This window comes from Esox lucius, chromosome 8, assembly GCF_011004845.1.
Source record: "Esox lucius isolate fEsoLuc1 chromosome 8, fEsoLuc1.pri, whole genome shotgun sequence".
Classification (NCBI taxonomy): domain Eukaryota; kingdom Metazoa; phylum Chordata; class Actinopteri; order Esociformes; family Esocidae; genus Esox; species Esox lucius.
The window spans coordinates 2,990,296-3,010,706 of record NC_047576.1 but is presented as its reverse complement, the minus strand read 5'-3'; the positions used below and the strand labels follow the sequence as shown (position 1 = coordinate 3,010,706).

General features: G+C 43.6%; 1 protein-coding gene across 1 annotated transcript; it reads left to right on the top strand.

Moving 5' to 3' along the window:
* The first annotated feature begins 9,967 nt into the window (after positions 1–9,967).
* On the top strand, positions 9,968–15,342 carry LOC105026215 (interferon-induced protein 44-like). Its single transcript, XM_034293671.1, has 7 exons — positions 9,968–10,535; positions 12,471–12,519; positions 12,742–12,937; positions 13,057–13,209; positions 13,491–13,662; positions 13,752–13,852; positions 13,983–15,342. The coding sequence occupies exons 1-7, from the start codon at positions 10,001–10,003 to the stop codon at positions 14,163–14,165; spliced, it is 1,389 nt and encodes a 462-aa protein (XP_034149562.1). The 5' UTR covers positions 9,968–10,000; the 3' UTR covers positions 14,166–15,342.
* The last annotated feature ends 5,069 nt before the right edge of the window (positions 15,343–20,411 follow it).

Genomic DNA, 20,411 nt, shown 5'->3' with positions numbered 1-20,411 from the left:
ATTTAGTTATTACAACTCAATTACCTAATTTACATGAACTTTTTGATAGCTTCCAATCCAGATGACATGGACTTCTAAAAACACTTTCCCTGACCTTCCTTATGCCCCTTAGTTTTGCCATTTTAGGTTTTGGAGAATTTATATCTTGATTTCATTTTAAAATTAAATGCATTCATCCAGATGACATGGACTTCTAAAACCACTTGCTTTTGTTTACTGACTTTCTTTATATAGAGTACGCCTTCTTTATATTTGTTTTGCTATTTTCCTAGCGACGCCTCTGCCTAGCCATGCATATAAGATAATGTGAGCCAATGTGTTGGCTCACAATTACTTAATGGTTAAGGGAGGAGGTATAAAGAAGCAGACCGGCTAATCAGACAGGTTTCGGAGGACGCCTGTGGCGATCTACGACTCTCCTGACTCCACAGTGTCTGTTGTAGTGGTGGCAGATGGTTGTACAGTGGGGTTGGGAGAAAATGGGGGTAAAATATAAAAATGTTAAAGAAAATAATAACAATAAAATGTGAAACTCTCAACATCATTCTTTTTACCATATTTACCATGGTTACTATTTGTTTATTCTGATATTTGTCCAGTTACAAACTGTACTGCCTTGCAGTAAAACTGGGTGACAAGGGTGGAAATGTTTAGTAATGATATTATTTCTAGCCAAAGATTTATGCAGAGGCCTTGATGGATGGAAGGTAGAATCTGAGGACCTTTACTGTGGACACTACAATGTGTTTCAGTGTACCTCTGCAGGGGGCAGACACAGACCCAATCCAGATGTTTATGGAGGAAAATGAGAATGGACTCTGTGATTGATGTACAGAGTCAAGTCAGAAGTAACTGAGATTTTTAATTGCTCACTGTTCAATTAATTTTTTCAGATGCCACAACTTATGCTAATAACTAATTTTGCTCTCTCAATTGAGATGATGGACCCTAGGAACTTAGTCTAATTTAGCTACAAGGAATGACCTATCAATGTGAAGAGGATAAGTTGGGACATTTTCTGGTGTCAATATCTACCTGCACTATTTTGTCTGTGTTTAATTCCAAGTTATTTTTACTGCAGTAGGTATACATACTGTGGGGAGAACAAGTATTTGATACACTGCCGATTTGGCAGGTTTTCCCACTTACAAAGCATGTAGAAGTCTGTAATTTTTATCACAGGTACTCTTCAACTGTGAATGATGGAAAATCCAGAAAATCACATTGTATGGTTTTTAAGTAATTCATTTGCATTTTATTGCATGACATAAGTATTTGATACATCAGAAAAACAGAAACCTTTGTTTGCAATTACAGAGATCATACGTTTCCTGTAGTTCTTGACCGGGTTTGCACACACTGCAGCAGGGATTTTGGCCCACTCCTCCATACAGACCTTCTCCAGATCCTTCAGGTTTCGGGGTTGTCGCTGGGCAATACGGACTTTCAGCTCCTTCCAAAGATTTTCTATTGGGTTCATGTCTAGAGACCTTCATGGTTGGGATGGTGTTCTTGGAGTTGTACTCATCCTTCTTCTTCCTCCAAACACGGCGAGTGGAGTTTAGACCAAAAAGCTCTATTTTTGTCTCATCAGACCACATGAACTTCTCCCATTCCTCCTCTGGATCATCCTGATAGTCATTGGCAAACTTCAGACGGGCCTGGACATGCGCTGACTTGAGCAGGGGGACCTTGCGTGCGCTACAGGATTTTAATCCATGACGGCATATTGTGTTACTAATGGTTTTCTTTGAGACTGTGGTCCTAGCTCTATTCAGGTCATTGACCAGGTCTTGCCATGTAGTTCTGGGCTGATCCCTCACCTTCCTCATGATCATTGATGCCCCACAAGGTGAGATCTTGCATGGAGCCCCAGACAGAGGGAGATTGACCGTCATCTTGAACTACTTCCATTTTCTAATAATAGCGCCAACAGTTTTTGCCTTCTCACAAAGCTGCTTGTCTATTGTCCTGTAGCCCATCCCAGCCTTGTGCAGGTCTACAATTTTATCCCCGATGTCCTTATACAGCTCTCTGGTTTTGGCCATTGTGGAGACTGTTTGATTGAGTGTGTGCACAGGTGTCTTTTATATAGGTAACGAGTTCAAACAGGTGCAGTTAATACAGGTAATGAGTGGAGAACAGGAGGGCTTCTTAAAGAAAAACTAACAGGTCTGTGAGACACAGAATTCTTACTGGTTGGTAGGTGATCAAATACTTATGTCATGCAATAAAATGCAAATTAATTATTTAAAAATCATACAATGTCTCTCACAGTTGAAGTGTACCTATGATAAAATTTACAGACCTCTACATGCTTTGTAAGTAGGAAAACCTGCAAAATTGGCAGTGTATCAAATACTTGTTCCCCCCACTGTACCTAATTCTCCAATTGCTTTTCTGTTCAATCAATTTTGACACTACAACTACCTTTGGTGGATTCTATTGTTTTCTTTCCTGCACATTAACATAAAAAATGTTTTAAATTGGGAATGGGAGTATGCTGTCACAGTTGAAGGAAGGCAGGACACGAGGAGCAGAGGTATAGCAGGGGAACATCCTTTTAATTGTAACAACAGAACAACAAAAGGAGAAGCAAACCACGAACTAATGCACAACACAACTGGCACAAACAATGATCCCCAATAGAAAGAGCGAAAAGGCTAACTAAAATAGGGCCCCCAAATAGAGTCAATGCGGGTGACTAGAGCCAACTCTGCAGTCCAGCTCTGACTGTGGGTCCCAGATGCCTAGAGGCCCCCCAGCCAGGACCTGTCCCATGCTCCATTCATCATCAAAATCTTAATCTTTTGATGTGAAATATAACAGGAGCAAACATGGAGATAAAGAACAACATTACTGATAAGTCAATCACTTATTGTTGTAAAAATGGTCACAGTTAAAAAAAAAAAAAAAGTAGTTGTTTTATGTAAATATTGCACGAATATTGGAATAAAATATAAAAGCTGTACCATTGAGAGTATAGGTAAAAGAACAAATAAAAAAAATTAAAATAAAATCAAGATAATGAATATTGAAAAAAGAAGAGGTGTACCTTTCAGAAAAGGGGTAATCGAACACAGCACACTTGTTTGTAGATCTCTAAATCCTATGGATAGTGAGCTATTAAAAAAAGAGTGGTTTCGAAAGATAAATTCCTGTAAATTTCCCGAAATTGAAAATGACAAATCTAAGGGGCGTACCCTTCACAAAGAAGGTCAGTGAACAAAATGCAAGTGGATTTAGAAGTCCATGTCATCTGGATTGGAAGCTATTAAGAATAGTTCATGTGAATTAGGTAATAGAGTTGTAATAATGCATGCATTTGTAAAATGAAATACAGATGATGAATTTTGATAAAAGAGGTGTACCTTTCAGAAGTGAGGTAAAGGAACAGACCACACTTGTTTTTAGGTCTCTAGATCATGTGGATATTGAGCTATTAAAAACGTACTGTAAAGAAGGATAAATTCTGATATGATCACCGAAATGTAGAAGGGCAAATCTAAAGGTCAGTGACCAAGTGGTTCTAGGTGTATTTGTCACCTCTATAAGAATCTAACAACCAAAATATAGGTAGAAAATGAGTTTGTTGTTTAATAACACAGTGTCTGTACCTATGGTTTTCATTTACAGGGGCAGCTATTATTAGGTTGACAGAAAATAAAATATATTTTTTTAGTCATATTGAATCGGCGGTATTGAACTTTCAAGACGGTCCCTAAACTACTGAACAGACGTTCAACAGCGTTTTGCGCCATTTTCGTCTCTTCTAAATGTTAGATTTTCAAAATAATCTAAGGATGTACCTTGCTCTCTAAACTATTCCAGTTGTATATATTCCACTTTCGTCTTGGTACGATTTGTGGATTAAAAAACTAAGTCTCATCTTTAAGACACAAACAAAAAATGGTACCAGGAGTAAACCGTTTGGTCATGCTACAGTTATACTCGTAAAATGAATGTTTTAAAGCCACCGGAGGGGCTGAAACTGGTGGGTAACGTGGACAGCAATTGGCTGTCTTTTAAGCAACAGTTCGAGTTGTGCAAGGCTGCCATAGGATTGGACAGTAAACCTGACGCCAGGAAGATAGCTTTGCAACTTACAGGTAGCAGGTCCCCAAGCCATTGATGTTTTCAACACGTTAGAGTTTGGCGAAGATAAAGAGAAGTACGACACCATACTGGGAAAATTCAGTGCGTATTGCTCCCCACAGAAAAACATTGTGTATGAAAGGTATGTGTTCCGGTCACGGATGCAACAGCCCGCCAAAACCTTTGATTGCTTTGTGACTGATTGGAAGCTTAAATCGCAGACATGTGATTTTGGAGATATGAGAGATTCTATGATCTGCGATCAAATTGTCTATGGAATTCAAGAAAAGAGGATAAGGGAGAGGCTTTTAAGAGATGCTAAAGTAACTGGAAGAAGCAGAGAGACTGTGCCATGCAAGTGAATTAGCCCAACAGCACACAAAGACATTTAATAAAACGAATGCCACGGCAGTACATGACGGTGCCAAGGTAGCTGTAGTCAAAAATAAGATAAAAAACCACACACCACAAAAGAAAAACAGAGAGGATGCAGCAGCATACTCCTGCAAACGTTGTGGTAGGAGACATGAGCCCAGTGCCCTGCCTATGGCAAAAGATGCTCAAATTGCAATGGAAAAAACTATTTTGCAAGACAATGTTTATCAAAGGACAAGCCCAAGTCAGTGAGGCTAGTTGAAGATACTGACCTAAGTGAGACTTTCTTTGTCGGCATGGTATCATGTGACAATGCAAAAAATTATGGCACTTAGAAAATTAAAATACATGGATTGCCAATTAATGGAGCTTTAGTAGCGCTAAGGATTGACACAGGCGCACAAGCTACAATGTACTGTTCTCTGTTGTACCTGAGGGCCGGGAGTCACTGCTCGGTGGTGTCTCCTCAAAGAAATTGAACCTGGTGAGGAGAGTCTACCACCTCAACTGCTCAGAAGCAGTGTGTACATTGTGCAGCGTTACCAAGACGTTTTTAAAGGACTAGGATGCCTTCCATGCACATACAAAATCAAACTCAGAGAGGATGCAACTCCAGTAATCCATGCGCCAAGGAGAGTTCCAGCCCCAATTCGGGAGCGCCTAAAAACTGGATAGGATGTGTCAATTCGAAGTCATCACAAAAGTGAAAGTACCGACAGAGTGGGTAAACTCAATGTTGTGCGTCGACAAGAAAAACGCAAGCAAAGAACTGAGAATATGTATGGACCCAGGAGATTTAAATCGAAACATAAAACGTGAGCTCAAGATACTGCACATTCAATACGCCCTTTGGGAGGTATAGATTCCTGAGAATGCCGTATGGCATAATCTCAGCATCTGAAATATATCATTGAGCAATGTACAATATGCTAGAGGGCCTAAAAGGGGCCATGTAGATGATGTGGTAATCTGGGGCTCCACTCTACCAGAGCACAATGAAAGACTGACAAAAGTGCTCCAAAGGGTGCACTAAACCGCGCCAAATGCCATTCCTTGGAGACAAGTATTCTTCTCAAGGGATAGAGCCAGATGACAGGAAAATAAAAGCCATTTTAGGCATGCTGCGTCCCACTGACAAGAAAGGTGTACTCAGAATAATGGGAATGATCAACTTTATTGGAAAGTTCATACCTGAACTATCAGTGAAAACGTCAGCATTGAGAGAACTTCTCCATGACTCCAAAACGTTCAAGTGGACATCGAGAAATGAGAGAGAATGGAATGCTTTAAAGATTGCACTGACAAATGTACCTGTGTTGGCATATTATGATCCCAACAAGAGACTGAAGATTTCAACAGATGCGTCGAAGGACGCACTCGGAGCTGTCTTGTTACAGGCAGAAGGAGATAGCTGGAAGCCAGTTGCGTATGCTTCTAGGGCCATGACTAAGACTGAAACAAGATACGCTCAAATTGAGAAGGAATGTCTTGGGCTAGCTTATGGACTACAGATCTTTCATCGCTATGTCTATGAGCTTCCTACATTCACAGTTGAGACAGATCATCGTCCTCTTGTGTCAATCATCAAGAAAAGTCTCAATGAGATGTCACGAGGATTCAGCGGCTCATCATGAAGCTGCAAAGGAATGACTTTGAGCTTATATACACACCAAGGCAAGCACTTAGTGCTGGCAGATGCGCTATCACGAGCGCCAGAGATGAGTACTGCATGCTCCACGGATAAAGAGATTGAGAACCATGTCAACATGATCGTTGAGTCTCTACCGGTGTCTCAAGTTAAAGCAAAAGAGATCAGTGAAGAAACAGTCAAAGACAAGGAGCTACAAACAGTGATGAAAAACATCCACAGTGGCTGTCCCAAGGGGTCCTGTCCAAAGTATTATCACATTAGATCAGAGCTAAGTGTGTCAAATGGACTGTTACTGAGAGACTGTAGAATTGTCCTTCCACACAGCCTGAGGCCAGAGATACTTCGTTAGTTACACGAGGGACACCTTGGCATTGAGAAATGCAAAAGAAGAGCCAGGAACGCCTTGTCTTGGCCCGGAATCAACAAGTAAATTGAAAATGTGATAGTAAAATGTGAATCATGTAACAAACACCAGAACAAAAAGGCAAGGGAGCATATGTTGGTCCAAGAACTTCCCACTGTTCCTTGGGGGAAAGTTGGAACATACTTGTTTCACTGTAATGGCAAAAACTATCTGCTAGTGATAGATTACTATTCAAACTTTCCTGAAATTGCTCTCCTCACAGGTGCAACTTCCAACAGTGTCATTACTCATGTCAAGTCCATTTCTGCTCAGCATGGGATACCGAAGACTATAGTGAGTGATAATGGTCCATGCTAGAACAGCAAGGAATGGCAACAGTTTGCAAGACAATATGGATTTCACCGTGGCACTTCAAGTCCACAGCATGCACAGGCAAATGGCAAAGCTGAGAAGGGAGTGCATATCATCAAACAGCTTCTCAAAAAGGCCACAGACAGCATGTCGGATCCTTATTTAGCTCTGCTAAGCTACAGAAGCCCCAGTTGAATGTGGTTTATCCCCAGCAGAACTGTTGATGAACCGCAAGTTACACACAACCCTACCTTGCTATACAGATATCGAAGAGACACAGACAAAACTGGAGAATATGAAATGGAAACAAAAACAGCGTTATGACAAGTCAACCAAAACCCTCAGACCACATGCAAAAGATGATGTGGTGCGTATCCAATATCAGGATGCGTGGAACCGGAAAAATACTGTTCTCCAGGAGGTCGGACTGAGATCTTATGAAGTAAGGACTGAGGTGGGTCACGTGTTCAGAAGGAACCGTCGCAACCTTCTCAGAACCAAAGAGACTTTCAGAAAAACAGAATGTGAAGCTGAAGATGGAAATACCTCTGTGTCACATGCAGAAACAGTGTCAGATCTGAACTCAGATGGAGGTGTGCATGTGGCCTGAGTGTTGGTCACTCAGGGTCACCTGTCTTGAGGAGATCTGGGCGTCAAGTCAAAAGGCCAGTCAGACTTGATCTGTGAATCTATGGACTGAATATGTGATGTTTTCATTTTGTGTGTTTTCAAGTGAAAAAATAGGTAAAAGTGGTGATCTTTGAAGTTAATTTGTAAAAAAAAATCTCATTTTGAATTAGGTTTCGTTCACAGCTTCACAGAAAGGGGGATGTGTTGATATTCAATGAATCAACTGTAACACCTAGTGTGACCAGCAGAGGGAACTAGTTAGTGATAGGACCAGGGGGTGGTGGACAGACGAAAAAGGATGGCTGATAAAGCTAGTTGGTTGTGATGATGTTTGGTCGTACATTAAAGTTTGAGCTCATTGTGGATTAAAAAGCTAAGTCTCATCTTTAAGACTCAAACAACACAATATCCACCTGAACCAGATTAATGTGGGTCCAGCAGAAGGGTGTGGTGCGGTCAGTTTGGGAATTGTTTTGTTTTCTCCGCTGCTTTCGTTACTTCATGAGTCACGCTGCCGAAACAGGTGCCTTTTTACAGAACCAAACTCTGATTGTTATTAAGATATCATACGGCAATCAGTACCCCAGGATTAAGCGGAGAAAGAGTTATAAAATGTTATACTTTTGAACACATTTTTATCTTCAAAAAGGACATGGCCAACAGAGGTGTCGCTAGGATCACAATACATTCGGGGCTTAATATACACTCACCTAAAGTATTATTAGGAACACCTGTTAAATTTCTCATTAATGCAATTATCTAATCAACCAATTGCATGGCAGTTGCTTCAATGCATTTAGGGGTGTGGTCCTGGTCAAGACAATCTCCTGAACTCCAAACTGAATGTCAGAATGGGAAAGAAAGGTGATTTAAGCAATTTTGAGCGTGGCATGGTTGTTGGTGCCAGACCGGGCCGGTCTGAGTATTTCACAATCTGCTCAGTTACTGGGATTTTCACGCACAACCATTTCTAGGGTTTACAAAGAATGGTGTGAAAAGGGAAAAACATCCAGTATGCGGCAGTCCTGTGGGCGAAAATGCCTTGTTGATGCTAGAGGTCAGAGGAGAATGGGCCGACTGATTCAAGCTGATAGAAGAGCAACTTTGACTGAAATAACCACTCGTTACAACCGAGGTATGCAGCAAAGCATTTGTGAAGCCACAACACGCACAACCTTGAGGCGGATGGGCTACAACAGCAGAAGACCCCACCGGGTACCACTCATCTCCACTACAAATAGGAAAAAGAGGCTACAATTTGCACGAGCTCACCAAAATTGGACAGTTGAAGACTGGAAAAATGTTGCTTGATCTGATGAGTCTCGATTTCTGTTGAGACATTCAGATGGTAGAGTCAGAATTTGGCGTAAACAGAATGAGAACATGGATCCATCATGCCTTGTTACCACTGTGCAGGCTGGTGGTGGTGGTGTAATGGTGTGGGGGATGTTTTCTTGGCACACTTTAGGCCCCTTAGTGCCAATTGGGCATCGTTTAAATGCCATGGCCTACCTGAGCATTGTTTCTGACCATGTCCATCCCTTTATGACCACAATGTACCCATCCTCTGATGGCTACTTCCAGCAGGATAATGCACCATGTCACAAAGCTCGAATCATTTCAAATTGGTTTCATGACAATGAGTTCACTGTACTGAAATGGCCCCCACAGTCACCAGATCTCAACCCAATAGAGCATCTTTGGGATGTGGTGGAACGGGAGCTTTGTGCCCTGGATGTGCATCCCACAAATCTCCATCAACTGCAAGATGCTATCCTATCAATATGGGCCAATATTTCTAAAGAATGCTTTCAGCACCTTGTTGAATCAATGCCACGTAGAATTAAGGCAGTTCTGAAGGCGAAAGTGGGTCAAACACAGTATTAGTAAAGTGTTCCTAAAAATCCTTTAGGCGAGTGTATTTAAGGACGCCAAATATACGCACATTGTTTTAGGCAACTGAAAAAATATAAATAAAACGTTTCGTACTTGTAGGTTATATTATTTGTTTTAGGACGTTTAACACAATGAGCTAATTTTGCACAACATACTTGTGCTACTGATGGCGCCGACTGGCTGCACCATTTTGAGGCATCTTTCTCTTTCTATGGGCGGCAGACTTCAGAACGGAACTTTCGGATCCGGATGGGCATGGTTCTGTTTTTCTTAGGATCCATTCGGAATGGGTCTCACGTTTTTATTTTTATGTATGCAAATCGGGTTGGGTGGGAAAGACGCTGGTTAATTTCGGAACGTATCCAACTTTTCGGACCCGTGAAGACTTCTAGTTCCGCTACCGGCGTTCCAACGTCTGTATGCGTGACACGCGTCGCCGGACGTTCGTTCTTCTTGGGGCATAAATCCGTGGGGAGCCTTTTTTTAAATGTAGGCACATGCCCCTGAAAAAGTACAGCCCTGCCAAACACAAATGATTGACACTTGTATACACTGAGGCTGGCGAGCTTGTTGGCCCATTCATTTTCAATGAAACTGGTGTGGACCCCAGGGGCAGATGCAATGGATCCTTTGTTGAAATGTGTAATCTTGTGTTCTTCAGCAGACTACCATCTGAGACCAAGGAGATCCTCACCATGAATCCCAAACTGACCAAATATCAGGAGAAACAGCTTTGCTCCTTCCTGGGAAAAGTCAAACTTCGCTTGCTGTACAAGGCCAGCGTCCACACCTTTTCAGGAACTGTATTTCACCAGATATGTGACAATCAAGGTCCCACAATCTCGGTAGGCTACAACTCCTCAGGGTTTGTCTTTGGAGGCTACACTAGTAAAGATCATGATGTAGCCAAGAACGGCCAGTTTATTCACGATGACAACGCCTTTCTGTTCAGTTTAAAATTGAAGAATTCTGTTAAGTACCCTGTCATAAATTTCCCAAATGCTGTCAAAATACACCACAACTGTGGCCCTTTCTTTGGGGACGATTTTGTTCTGATGTACGATAACACCGCCATAGCGGTCAGTAAGCCCGGATCACACTACAACTTCAATGCTGCAGAAATGCACGGCAACAACCTCAACCTCTCTGAGTGTGAAGTCTACAAAGTGGAAGGTGAGTGATGAGTCAAGCACCGGTTTTCTCTGAGTTTTTGAAATTCTACTTTACCTTTATTTAACCAAGTGAGCCGACTGAGAATCAATTCTCATTTAATATGACAACCTGGCCGAATGTGTAATGACTGAAAGACAACTCAGTTACACATGTAGACAACCAAAAAGAAACAATATTTTCATGGAATACATATATACAAATGGATACGGTCCAGAGGGTCTTATTGTCATAGTCTATACACAAATGAATAAGGTGCTAGAGCAGCTCAGATTATTTTCTTCTGAAAGAGTGATGAAAGTGTCAGGCAGAATCTCAAATTGCATACTTGAATTTGTGACCATGTGAGAAGGGCTTACGGCACTGAGACAGCCTTAGGAGATCCCCTGCGGGGCGAAGTTCTGGTCGCACGCAAGCCTCCAAACAAATGGAGTCACGCTTTCCAATTCGAAGGTCAAGCCTTGCTTTATTTGACATAACACAATGGACCATATTAAAGGTATTACACATGTACCACAACTTGTATTATTAAAAAGCAATTACACAATGTATAAGGGGCAATTGACAAAGGACAACACAACAGAAGGATCAGGGCTAAGCTTCCGGTGAGGGAGAGATACTCACATTGATAGCCCAGGGACCCTGCACCACTCTGACTGTGGGGACACACACACTGATAACCCAGGGACCCTGCACCACTGTGACTGTGGGGACACACACACTGATAACCCAGGGACCCTGCACCACTGTGACTGTGGGGACACACACACTGATAACCCAGGGACCCTGCACCACTCTGACTGTGGGGACACACACACTGATAACCCAGGGACCCTGCACCACTGTGACTGTGGGGACACACACACTGATAACCCAGGGACCCTGCACCACTGTGACTGTGGGGACACACACTGATAACCCAGGGACCCTGCACCACGGTGACTTTGGGGAGACACACTGATAACCCAGGGACCCTGCTAAATAGCACAAAACAAAGTATGCATTAGAATTTGTTTCGGATAGACAGAAATGTAGCTTAGTGGCTTAGTTTAGTTTTCAATGTTTCATTTTTGTATTGATGATATTGCATTCATGCAATTTACAGACCATAGCTTGTATGGATACCTTCATGCTATTTCTTTCATGTTTTCATGGTGGGTAGCTACATGTCCAATTTACATTACCAGCTTAGACTGTTTATCGACAGCACAGATGGCTTATCCAATGGGATATATTGGCCTATAGCAGTGATTTTTCCTAATATAATTGTGAGGTCATGCTGTCAGGTCATGCCCTCTGCCCTGCCCCAGATCCCCCAAACACAGCCCACTTCCTAGATCACCTGAATGCAACACACTCCCTAGATCACCTGAACGCAGCACACTCCCTAGATCACCTGAACGCAGCACACTCCCTAGATCACCTGAACGCAGCACACTCCCTAGATCACCTGAACGCAGCACACTCCCTAGATCACCTGAACGCAGCACACTCCCTAGATCACCTGAACGCAGCACACTCCCTAGATCACCTGAACACAACACACTCCCTAGATCACCTGAACGCAGCACACTCCCTAGAGCACAATCACCTGAATTCTGAAAACTGTGCGCTGACCAGTGGCACTGAGCTGTGTGTGTTGCTAAACTCTCAGAGGGCCTCATTGGCTTACACAACATGTTTATAGGGGACAAAATATTTTTTACTGAACAAATACTACCTGGTATGTTTGCACCAAATTTAGTGTTTTCTTTAGGAATGACCTACAGTATGTGAGGTGTCTACCAGGTTAGGGTTTTCTATAGGGTAGGCAGATACTGAAGATTGAGCTGTGGTTAAGAGGGCACTTGCCAAATAGTAGATAAGCTGGTGCCAGTCTGAAACAGGAAACCAATTATGTTGTTCTTATGTATGTCAATATGCCTTATAACTTTACAGAGTTTATAACCTTAGAAAAGCCATGGAGGACCATTCTTTGGGAAACAGAGTAAGTTCCACCCGAAATGTAGTTGCCCTCACATTAATGTTATTGTTTTGATAACTTAACGGTTATGTTTCTGACTACAAAAATTGTGTGATGGCCCATCATACAGAATTGTATAATATTAATAAATACAGTAAGTATTTACTAATACATAGTAAATATATATACGTACAGTACATTCACGTTTTGTATATTCAATAAATAATTCATTTATTTTCCTCACAGAAGGAGAGCGGAGCTGATGGAGTCTATAAAACTGTACAAGCCCACAATCAGCTCTGTAGGTCAGGCCAGAGTTTTACTCATTGGTCCGGTTGGTTCTGGAAAATCCAGCCTTTTCAACTCCATCAACTCCATCTTCCGCGGCCACGTGACCAGCCAAGCCATATCAGGAAGCTCCGGCACCAGCGTGACCATCCAGGTATGTGGCCTGTTAAAACGACCAACTGGTGCTCTTCTTTTTGTCTTTCGTACAATGGCATGAATTCACCCTACCAACCATATTGATGGGGGCAAACCCATGCATAACTTGCATTTCAGTTTCGCTCATATTCAGTGAAGGATGGGCGAAACGGCAAACCGCTGTCTGTTGTTTTTTGTGACACAATGGGATTGGAGGAGGGGAGAGATGCAGGGCTGCATGAGGATGACCTCAGCAGCATTCTGAAAGGCCATGTGCCTGAGAGATACAAGGTTAGTGACACAACTTACACACACACACAAACACACACACACCTAACCCTAACCCTCAAAAATGTATTGTAAGTTTGACCCCAAACCCTGAGCCCGAAATTTACTTTCCCCTCATGGGGCCCTAAAAAATGTCCCACGAGGCATGTTGTTCAGGTTTTACTATACTTATGGGGACATTTTGTCCCCACAAAGACATAAAAAAAATCACACACATACACACGCACCCACACACACACACTTTGCGTCCCCACTGTGTGAAGCAGGCTGTTTCCTTTCCCCAGTTTAACCCCTTAGCCCCACTACAAGCTGATGCCCAGGGTTCCCAGCAGACTGTGGAACTGCAGGACAGGATCCACTGCGTGGCGTATGTGATGGACACCTGCAAAGTCTCTGTCATGTCCACCAAACTTCTGGAGAAACTGGCAGCCATTCGGAAGAGTGTCACCCTGCTGGGTAGGCCAGATTATAAAGTGGATTCAACAGACAGTGTTTGCTGAAGACCCTGGTCAGTGATCTTAAAAAAGGGTTATTGTTGTTATCAGGTGTCCCACAGCTGGTTGTTCTGACCAAGGTAGATGAGGCCTGCCCCTGGGTGGCAGATGACTTGAGGAATGTCTATGAGAGCCAGTACATAAAAACCAAGGTGAGCTCTGCACTCTCCCCCATTAGATGAGGATGAACAGTCACGCGAACGGTTGTGTACCGTTGAAGTAACGCCTGGGTAACGCTGGGGTAATGCTGGGGTAACCGTTGGTGTCTCTCGCCTCCCGTAGGCTCAGGAGGTGAGTTGCCAGCTGGGCGTGCCCATGTCCTGCATTGTTCCAGTGAAGAACTACAGTGAGGAGGTGGAGCTGGAGATGAACTGTGACATCCTGCTCCTCAGTGCCGTGATCCAGATGCTTCGCTTCGCCGACAACTACTTTGATGATGTCAGCGACCAAGGGAAGCAGGATTAGAATAGAGGGGTTTTTCTCACCCTCCTGTGTACCTGGGTTTCCCAAATCACTCCTCAGGACCTCCAGATGTTTTGGGTGATGGGGAGCAGGCACGAGGAGGGGTTTTGGGGAAACCCTGCAGCATACTGTTTAATTAGACTTGGTGTGTTTTTTCCCAGTCCATACTGCATATTGTTGTTTTACACTGTTCATCTTATCCTTATCTATGACTAGTTATCTGCCCCGCTTTACGCCAGGATGATGAAGCTGATTTATAACATGAAAGTAATGATGGAGCCATGATGTAACCCTGCTGAACAGAAAACTTAGGCGAAACAGTGCAAGAACCTGTTTACATTCATTTCACATTTAGCATGGTAATTCTTAAAGGTTGGTCACTAGAAGGCAGCATATCACCATGCCAATGAAAATAAATTGTAGAGGAGAGTTACAACAGAGAGGAAAGTACCTTCTGCTTGAAGTTGCCTATTAAAGTTACTTGACCATTATATGTAAATGATTCTTCATCCTATACAGAGCAAAAATCGAAATGCTTAATTTGCTTACATAGAAGATTGAAATGTACAATAAATGTATTGATACAGTACTCCTTCATTAACCTCGTTTGCACATCTTGAATGCCATTTAGAATTTCCATTTGTACCCAAACAACTGTTATCCCACTCATAACAAATACTATAGGTAATACTTGTAAACTTTCCACCCTCCTCTATTTGCCCTAATTGCACATTTAGTACGGCCATTTGTACTGCATTTGCTTTCATTGCATATCTACACATTCCACCTGTAATATACATATACTTAATACTTGGAAATACTTGTAGATTTAGTCTCCTCTTTGCACTTCTGGTTTGATGCTAACTGCATTTTGTTGTACTGTACTTGTAATGTTTAGTGACAATAAAGTTCAATCTAATCTAATTCCAGTCAACTTTCATTGTTTGTGGACAATGTATTGGACACTTACATTACCTGTAGGAAACCACTACATTGAAAATGTAATTCAAATTTGAACATTGTGAACTCAAAGTATTTGTAAAACCTTTTTGAGGTCGGGGGGACTCTGCATTCCAGTATTTGAATGACAATGATACAAATTGTCACATCCTGGCTATGCCCCTAGCCATCTCTGCACTGGGCTGGGGGCATAGTCAGGACAAGACGGAAGGTGGCACCTCTAGCCACCTCTGATCCTTTTGGTCTCCCCAATTGGAGGCAGGTGTTGATCGTTGCCTCCAATTGGGGACCCTATTTATGTTCCTTGTGTAGCCACTCATTTTGGTTTTGTCTCTCCTTTGGAGACCCCACAGCACTGGTTGCTGCTTTTGTCTTCCCTTTTTGTTGATTAAAACATGGATTACACCCTCCATTTTGACTCTGCGCCTGTGTCGTACCGCAACCTAATCTGTGACACAAATGATACAAGACTATCCCTGGCAGACTGTCAGCCAGGGAAACAGGTACAAAACAAGCCTAAATGGTTAATTTGATACGGTTGAAAATACCAAAGTAAAGCTGCCCATATTGTGATTGTTGTATTTAATAAATACTTTTTCATTATTCATTATAGCTTTATAACAACAAGGAACACAGACTGAGACCAATATCTTCTTTACAGCTGGGCCCTGTGTATGCATGTTTACACATACATTTAAGGTACAATGATTCCAAACAAACAAACACACATAACGGACAAAACAAGACAGTCACAGATAGCAGAAGACAAAATACAAGGCTTTAAACACGGGTGTTATTTCTTTCAAGTCCACAGGTTTTAGTGGATATTGGACCTGGCAAGAACTGTGGCGTCCCTTAGGACCAATAACAGGACCGGATAACAGCCAATAACAGGACCGGATAACAGCCAATAACAGGACCGGATAACAGCCAATAACAGGACCGGATAACAGCCAATAACAGGACCGGATAACAGCCAATAACAGGACCGGATAACAGCCAATAACAGGACCGGATAACAGCCAATAACAGGACCGGATAACAGCCAATAACAGGACCGGATAACAGCCAATAACAGGACCGGATAACAGCCAATAACAGGACCGGATAACAGCCAATAACAGGACCGGATAACAGCCAATAACAGGACCGGATAACAGCCAATAACAGGACCGGATAACAGCCAATAACAGGACCGGATAACAGCCAATAACAGGACCGGATTTTCCAAAAAATGCAGCACACTTGAACTTAGAACAGGGCCTTGCAAAAGTATTCAGACCCCTGACCAATTGTTTCATATTATTCAATTACAAATGGCACATTGAAATGCTGTTCTGGTTGATAGTTCATGTAAAAACAATGACATTCAAATTCAATTATTGTAAGGTGACATTGTAAGGTGAAACGTGTGTGAAAGAAAAGAAGAATGTTGCTTGAATGGGTGTCCAATCCCTGTGCTGTGGAAGCTCCCACTTTACAAAGATGAAAGAATTTGCTTTAACAATGACCCTCACTTTACACTGAGTTTCTGGGGAACCCCTATAACAAAGGTTCTGAACTCATATCATATGAGGTCCGGAGCCTGCTGGTTTTCGGCCCTATCTAATTAACCACACCAACCTGTTATCCCATGTCTGAATAAGTCCCTGATTAGTGTGGAATTTAAAGAGTGGAACTGGCCTATAGGTCCAGAGTTTAATTTAAAGAGTGGAACTGGCCTATAGGTCCATAGTTTAATTTAAAGAGTGGAACTGGCCTATAGGTCCAGAGTTTAATTTAAAGAGTGGAACTGGCCTATAGGTCCATAGTTTAATTTAAAGAAGCATGGTGGTGGCTCACTGATGTTTTGGGGGTGTGTGTGTGTGTGACGCATGGGGAATCTGGTGAAAATGTATTGCAAGATGAATGCATGACCTGGAGGCATTTTGCCTAGACGAATGGGCAGCTACACCACCTGCAAGAATTCAGGGCCTCATAGACAACTAGTACAAAAGACTGCATTCTGTCATTGATGCTAAAGGGGTTATACACAGTATTAAGAACTAAGGGTATGCAGACTTTTGATCAGATGGTCAGTGAATTGTTTTTGCTTTGTTGCCATGTTTTGTTTTATGATTGTGCCATTCTGTTATGACCTACAGTTCATTGTGAATCTCATAAGAAATAAAAGTGTTTTGCCTGCTCACTCATGTTTTCTTTACAAATGGTACATATATTACCAATTCCCCAAGGGTATGCAAACATTAAAATTTATATGGAATATTGATTGTAGGTGCTCACGATTGTTAGGCTCATGTATATTTTAGCTTCTAAGCACAAAAACAAGGTGATAACCAGTTACATAACTTATTACAATTATTATTTGCAAGGATTTGGGTAATCATGAATAATTCCTTAGTCCCCCTTCTCCATTGTAAACTTTTCTATAACTTAAATATTTCCATTAGGTATCTAAAGACATAGGTGCCATCTTATCAAAGCTGTTTACCTGCATTTCCTGATCCTGAAGTACTGTGACAAAACCCTGCTGACTGACGCACCTTTGTGACTGACGCATTGACTTGGCAGCTCCTTTCTCAGAGTTTGGGCCAGCCACGGTTCTCCTTGTACACTCATGTTAATTGCCTTGCAAAGATCCAGAGCCGGGTACATCCCATCGTCCCCTGACGTAGTCAGTTGTTTCGGGGACATGCCAAATTACTTGGTCGCTGAAAGGGACATCGAAGTAGTGTGTATTAAATGGCACCATGACAACATGCTTTGTAGCGCAGAATGAACCAGACAGCACTGGTAACCCTGCCAGTCTGCCCTCCACTCATTGTCGTATTTAACGTTGTGACATATCTAATGTTGTTTTTTTCATTCTCTACCCCAATGAGTTGCTAGAGCGCAACGAGACAAGACATCCGAGACGTCCACCCCAGACATCCACACTGGACATCCACCCCAGACATCCAACCCCAGACATCCACCCCAGACACCCCAGACAAACACCCCAGACATCCACCCCAGACGTCCACCCCAGACATACACCCCAGACATCCACCCCAGACATCCACCCCAGACATCCACACTGGACATCCACCCCAGACACCCCAGACATACACCCCAGACATCCACCCCAGACATCCACCCCAGACATCCACACTGGACATCCACCCCAGACACCCCAGACATCCAACCCCAGACATCCACCCCAGACACCCCAGACAAACACCCCAGACAACCACCCCAGACGTCCACCCCAGACATACACCCCAGACATCCACCCCAGACATCCACACTGGACATCCACCCCAGACACCCCAGACATCCAACCCCAGACATCCACCCCAGACATACACCCCAGACATCCACCCCAGACATCCACCCCAGACACCCCAGACATCCAACCCCAGATGTCCACCCCAGACATACACCCCAGACATACACCCCAGACAGACATCCACCCCAGACACCCCAGACATCCAACCCCAGACATGCACCCCAGACACCCCAGACGTCCACCCCAGACGTCCACCCCAGACATCCACCCCAGACATCCACCCCAGACAGACATCCACCCCAGACAGACATCCACCCCAGACACCCCAGACATCCAACCCCAGACATCCACCCCAGACTCCCACCCCAGACAGACATCCACCCCAGACACCCCAGACATCCAACCCCAGACATCCACCACAGACAGACATCCACCCCAGACACCCCAGACATCCACCCCAGACACCCCAGACATCCAACCCAGACAGACATCCACCCCAGACATACACCCCAGACATCCACACCGGACATCCACCCCAGACACCCCAGACATCCAACCCCAGACATCCACCCCAGACAGACATCCACCCCAGACTCCCACCCCAGACAGACATCCACCCCAGACACCCCAGACATCCAACCCCAGACATCCACCCCAGACATCCAACCCCAGACATCCACCCCAGACAGACATCCACCCCAGACATCCAACCCCAGACAGACATCCACCCCAGACACCCCAGACATCCAACCCCAGACATCCACTCCGGACATCCACCCCAGACACCCCAGACATCCATCCCAGACTTCCATCCCAGAGAGAAATCCACCCCAGACATCCACCCCAGACATCCAACCCCAGACATCCACCCCAGACAGACATCCACCCCAGACAGACATCCACCACAGACATCCACCCCAGACACCCCAGACATCCAACCCCAGACATCCACCCCAGACATCCAACCCCAGACATCCACCCCAGACAGACATCCACCCCAGACAGACATCCACCCCAGACAGACATCCACCCCAGACATCCACCCCAAACACCCACCCCAGATATCTGCACCACCCTCTGTGGGACCCTGGGTCACTGTCAGTGTGCTGTGACCAGGATTTGAACCCCTGTATTGCGAAGCAGTAATTTAGACCGTTGCACAATTCAGGAGCCCCGGCCAGGAAAAGTTATCTCTGATATGTTGAAGGTGTGCCCCAGAGTTCTGTGAGAACATTTCTGGAACAATTTCTAAGAATCAGCTTGCAGCTTTGTACTTTTATCTGCATTAAACTTTGGATTTAACTTTCTACCGAACTCATGCAAGTTTACGGAGTGTTATAGCTAAAATCCAACCAGGAGTCATCTAAATTCCACATGCTTTTAATTTTCTAAATGTTTTGATGTTTTGGCAGAGGCACATGCGGTTGTTAGGGGAGGAAGTTAATCTTTCCAGGCCTTTTTATTTGAGGTGCTAGCTTGAATCAAGCAAATTTAGCTACTTCTTGACAATATTGTGGAATGTTTCATCTGGAAGTTGTTTGATAAGAGGAACTCCATAAAAAGCAATCCAGTTACATTATGATCATTTATTAGGAGTACGTTGATGGCATTCTCAACACGGACCATATTTACATTTTGTGCCATCTGTCAGGGAAGTGGGCGGAGACATAGCAACATGGTTGCCTGGGTTCTTTGGGGCGTGTCTGTGTGTTTGTGATGGTTTCTCTGAGGGCCCTGCTGGCACGAGCTCAGGAAACACTGAGTCGCTCTCTCCACTACTGCATTCGGCCTCATGTGAAAGTGTTTAAAATAAAACGTAGCTGAAGAACCAAACAGGCTGTGTGTCCGTGAACTCTCCCCGCGAACCTACGTTTAAGGCCAGCTTTGTGTTGAGCTGGGAGCGCTGCCAGGTCGCTTTCTGCAACTGAGAAATGGAAACAGAAACAAACACACCCTTTCAGGGAAACACAGCTTCACACACAGGTCTAGACTTTCGTTTCTCTCTCACAGTCTTACTTGTG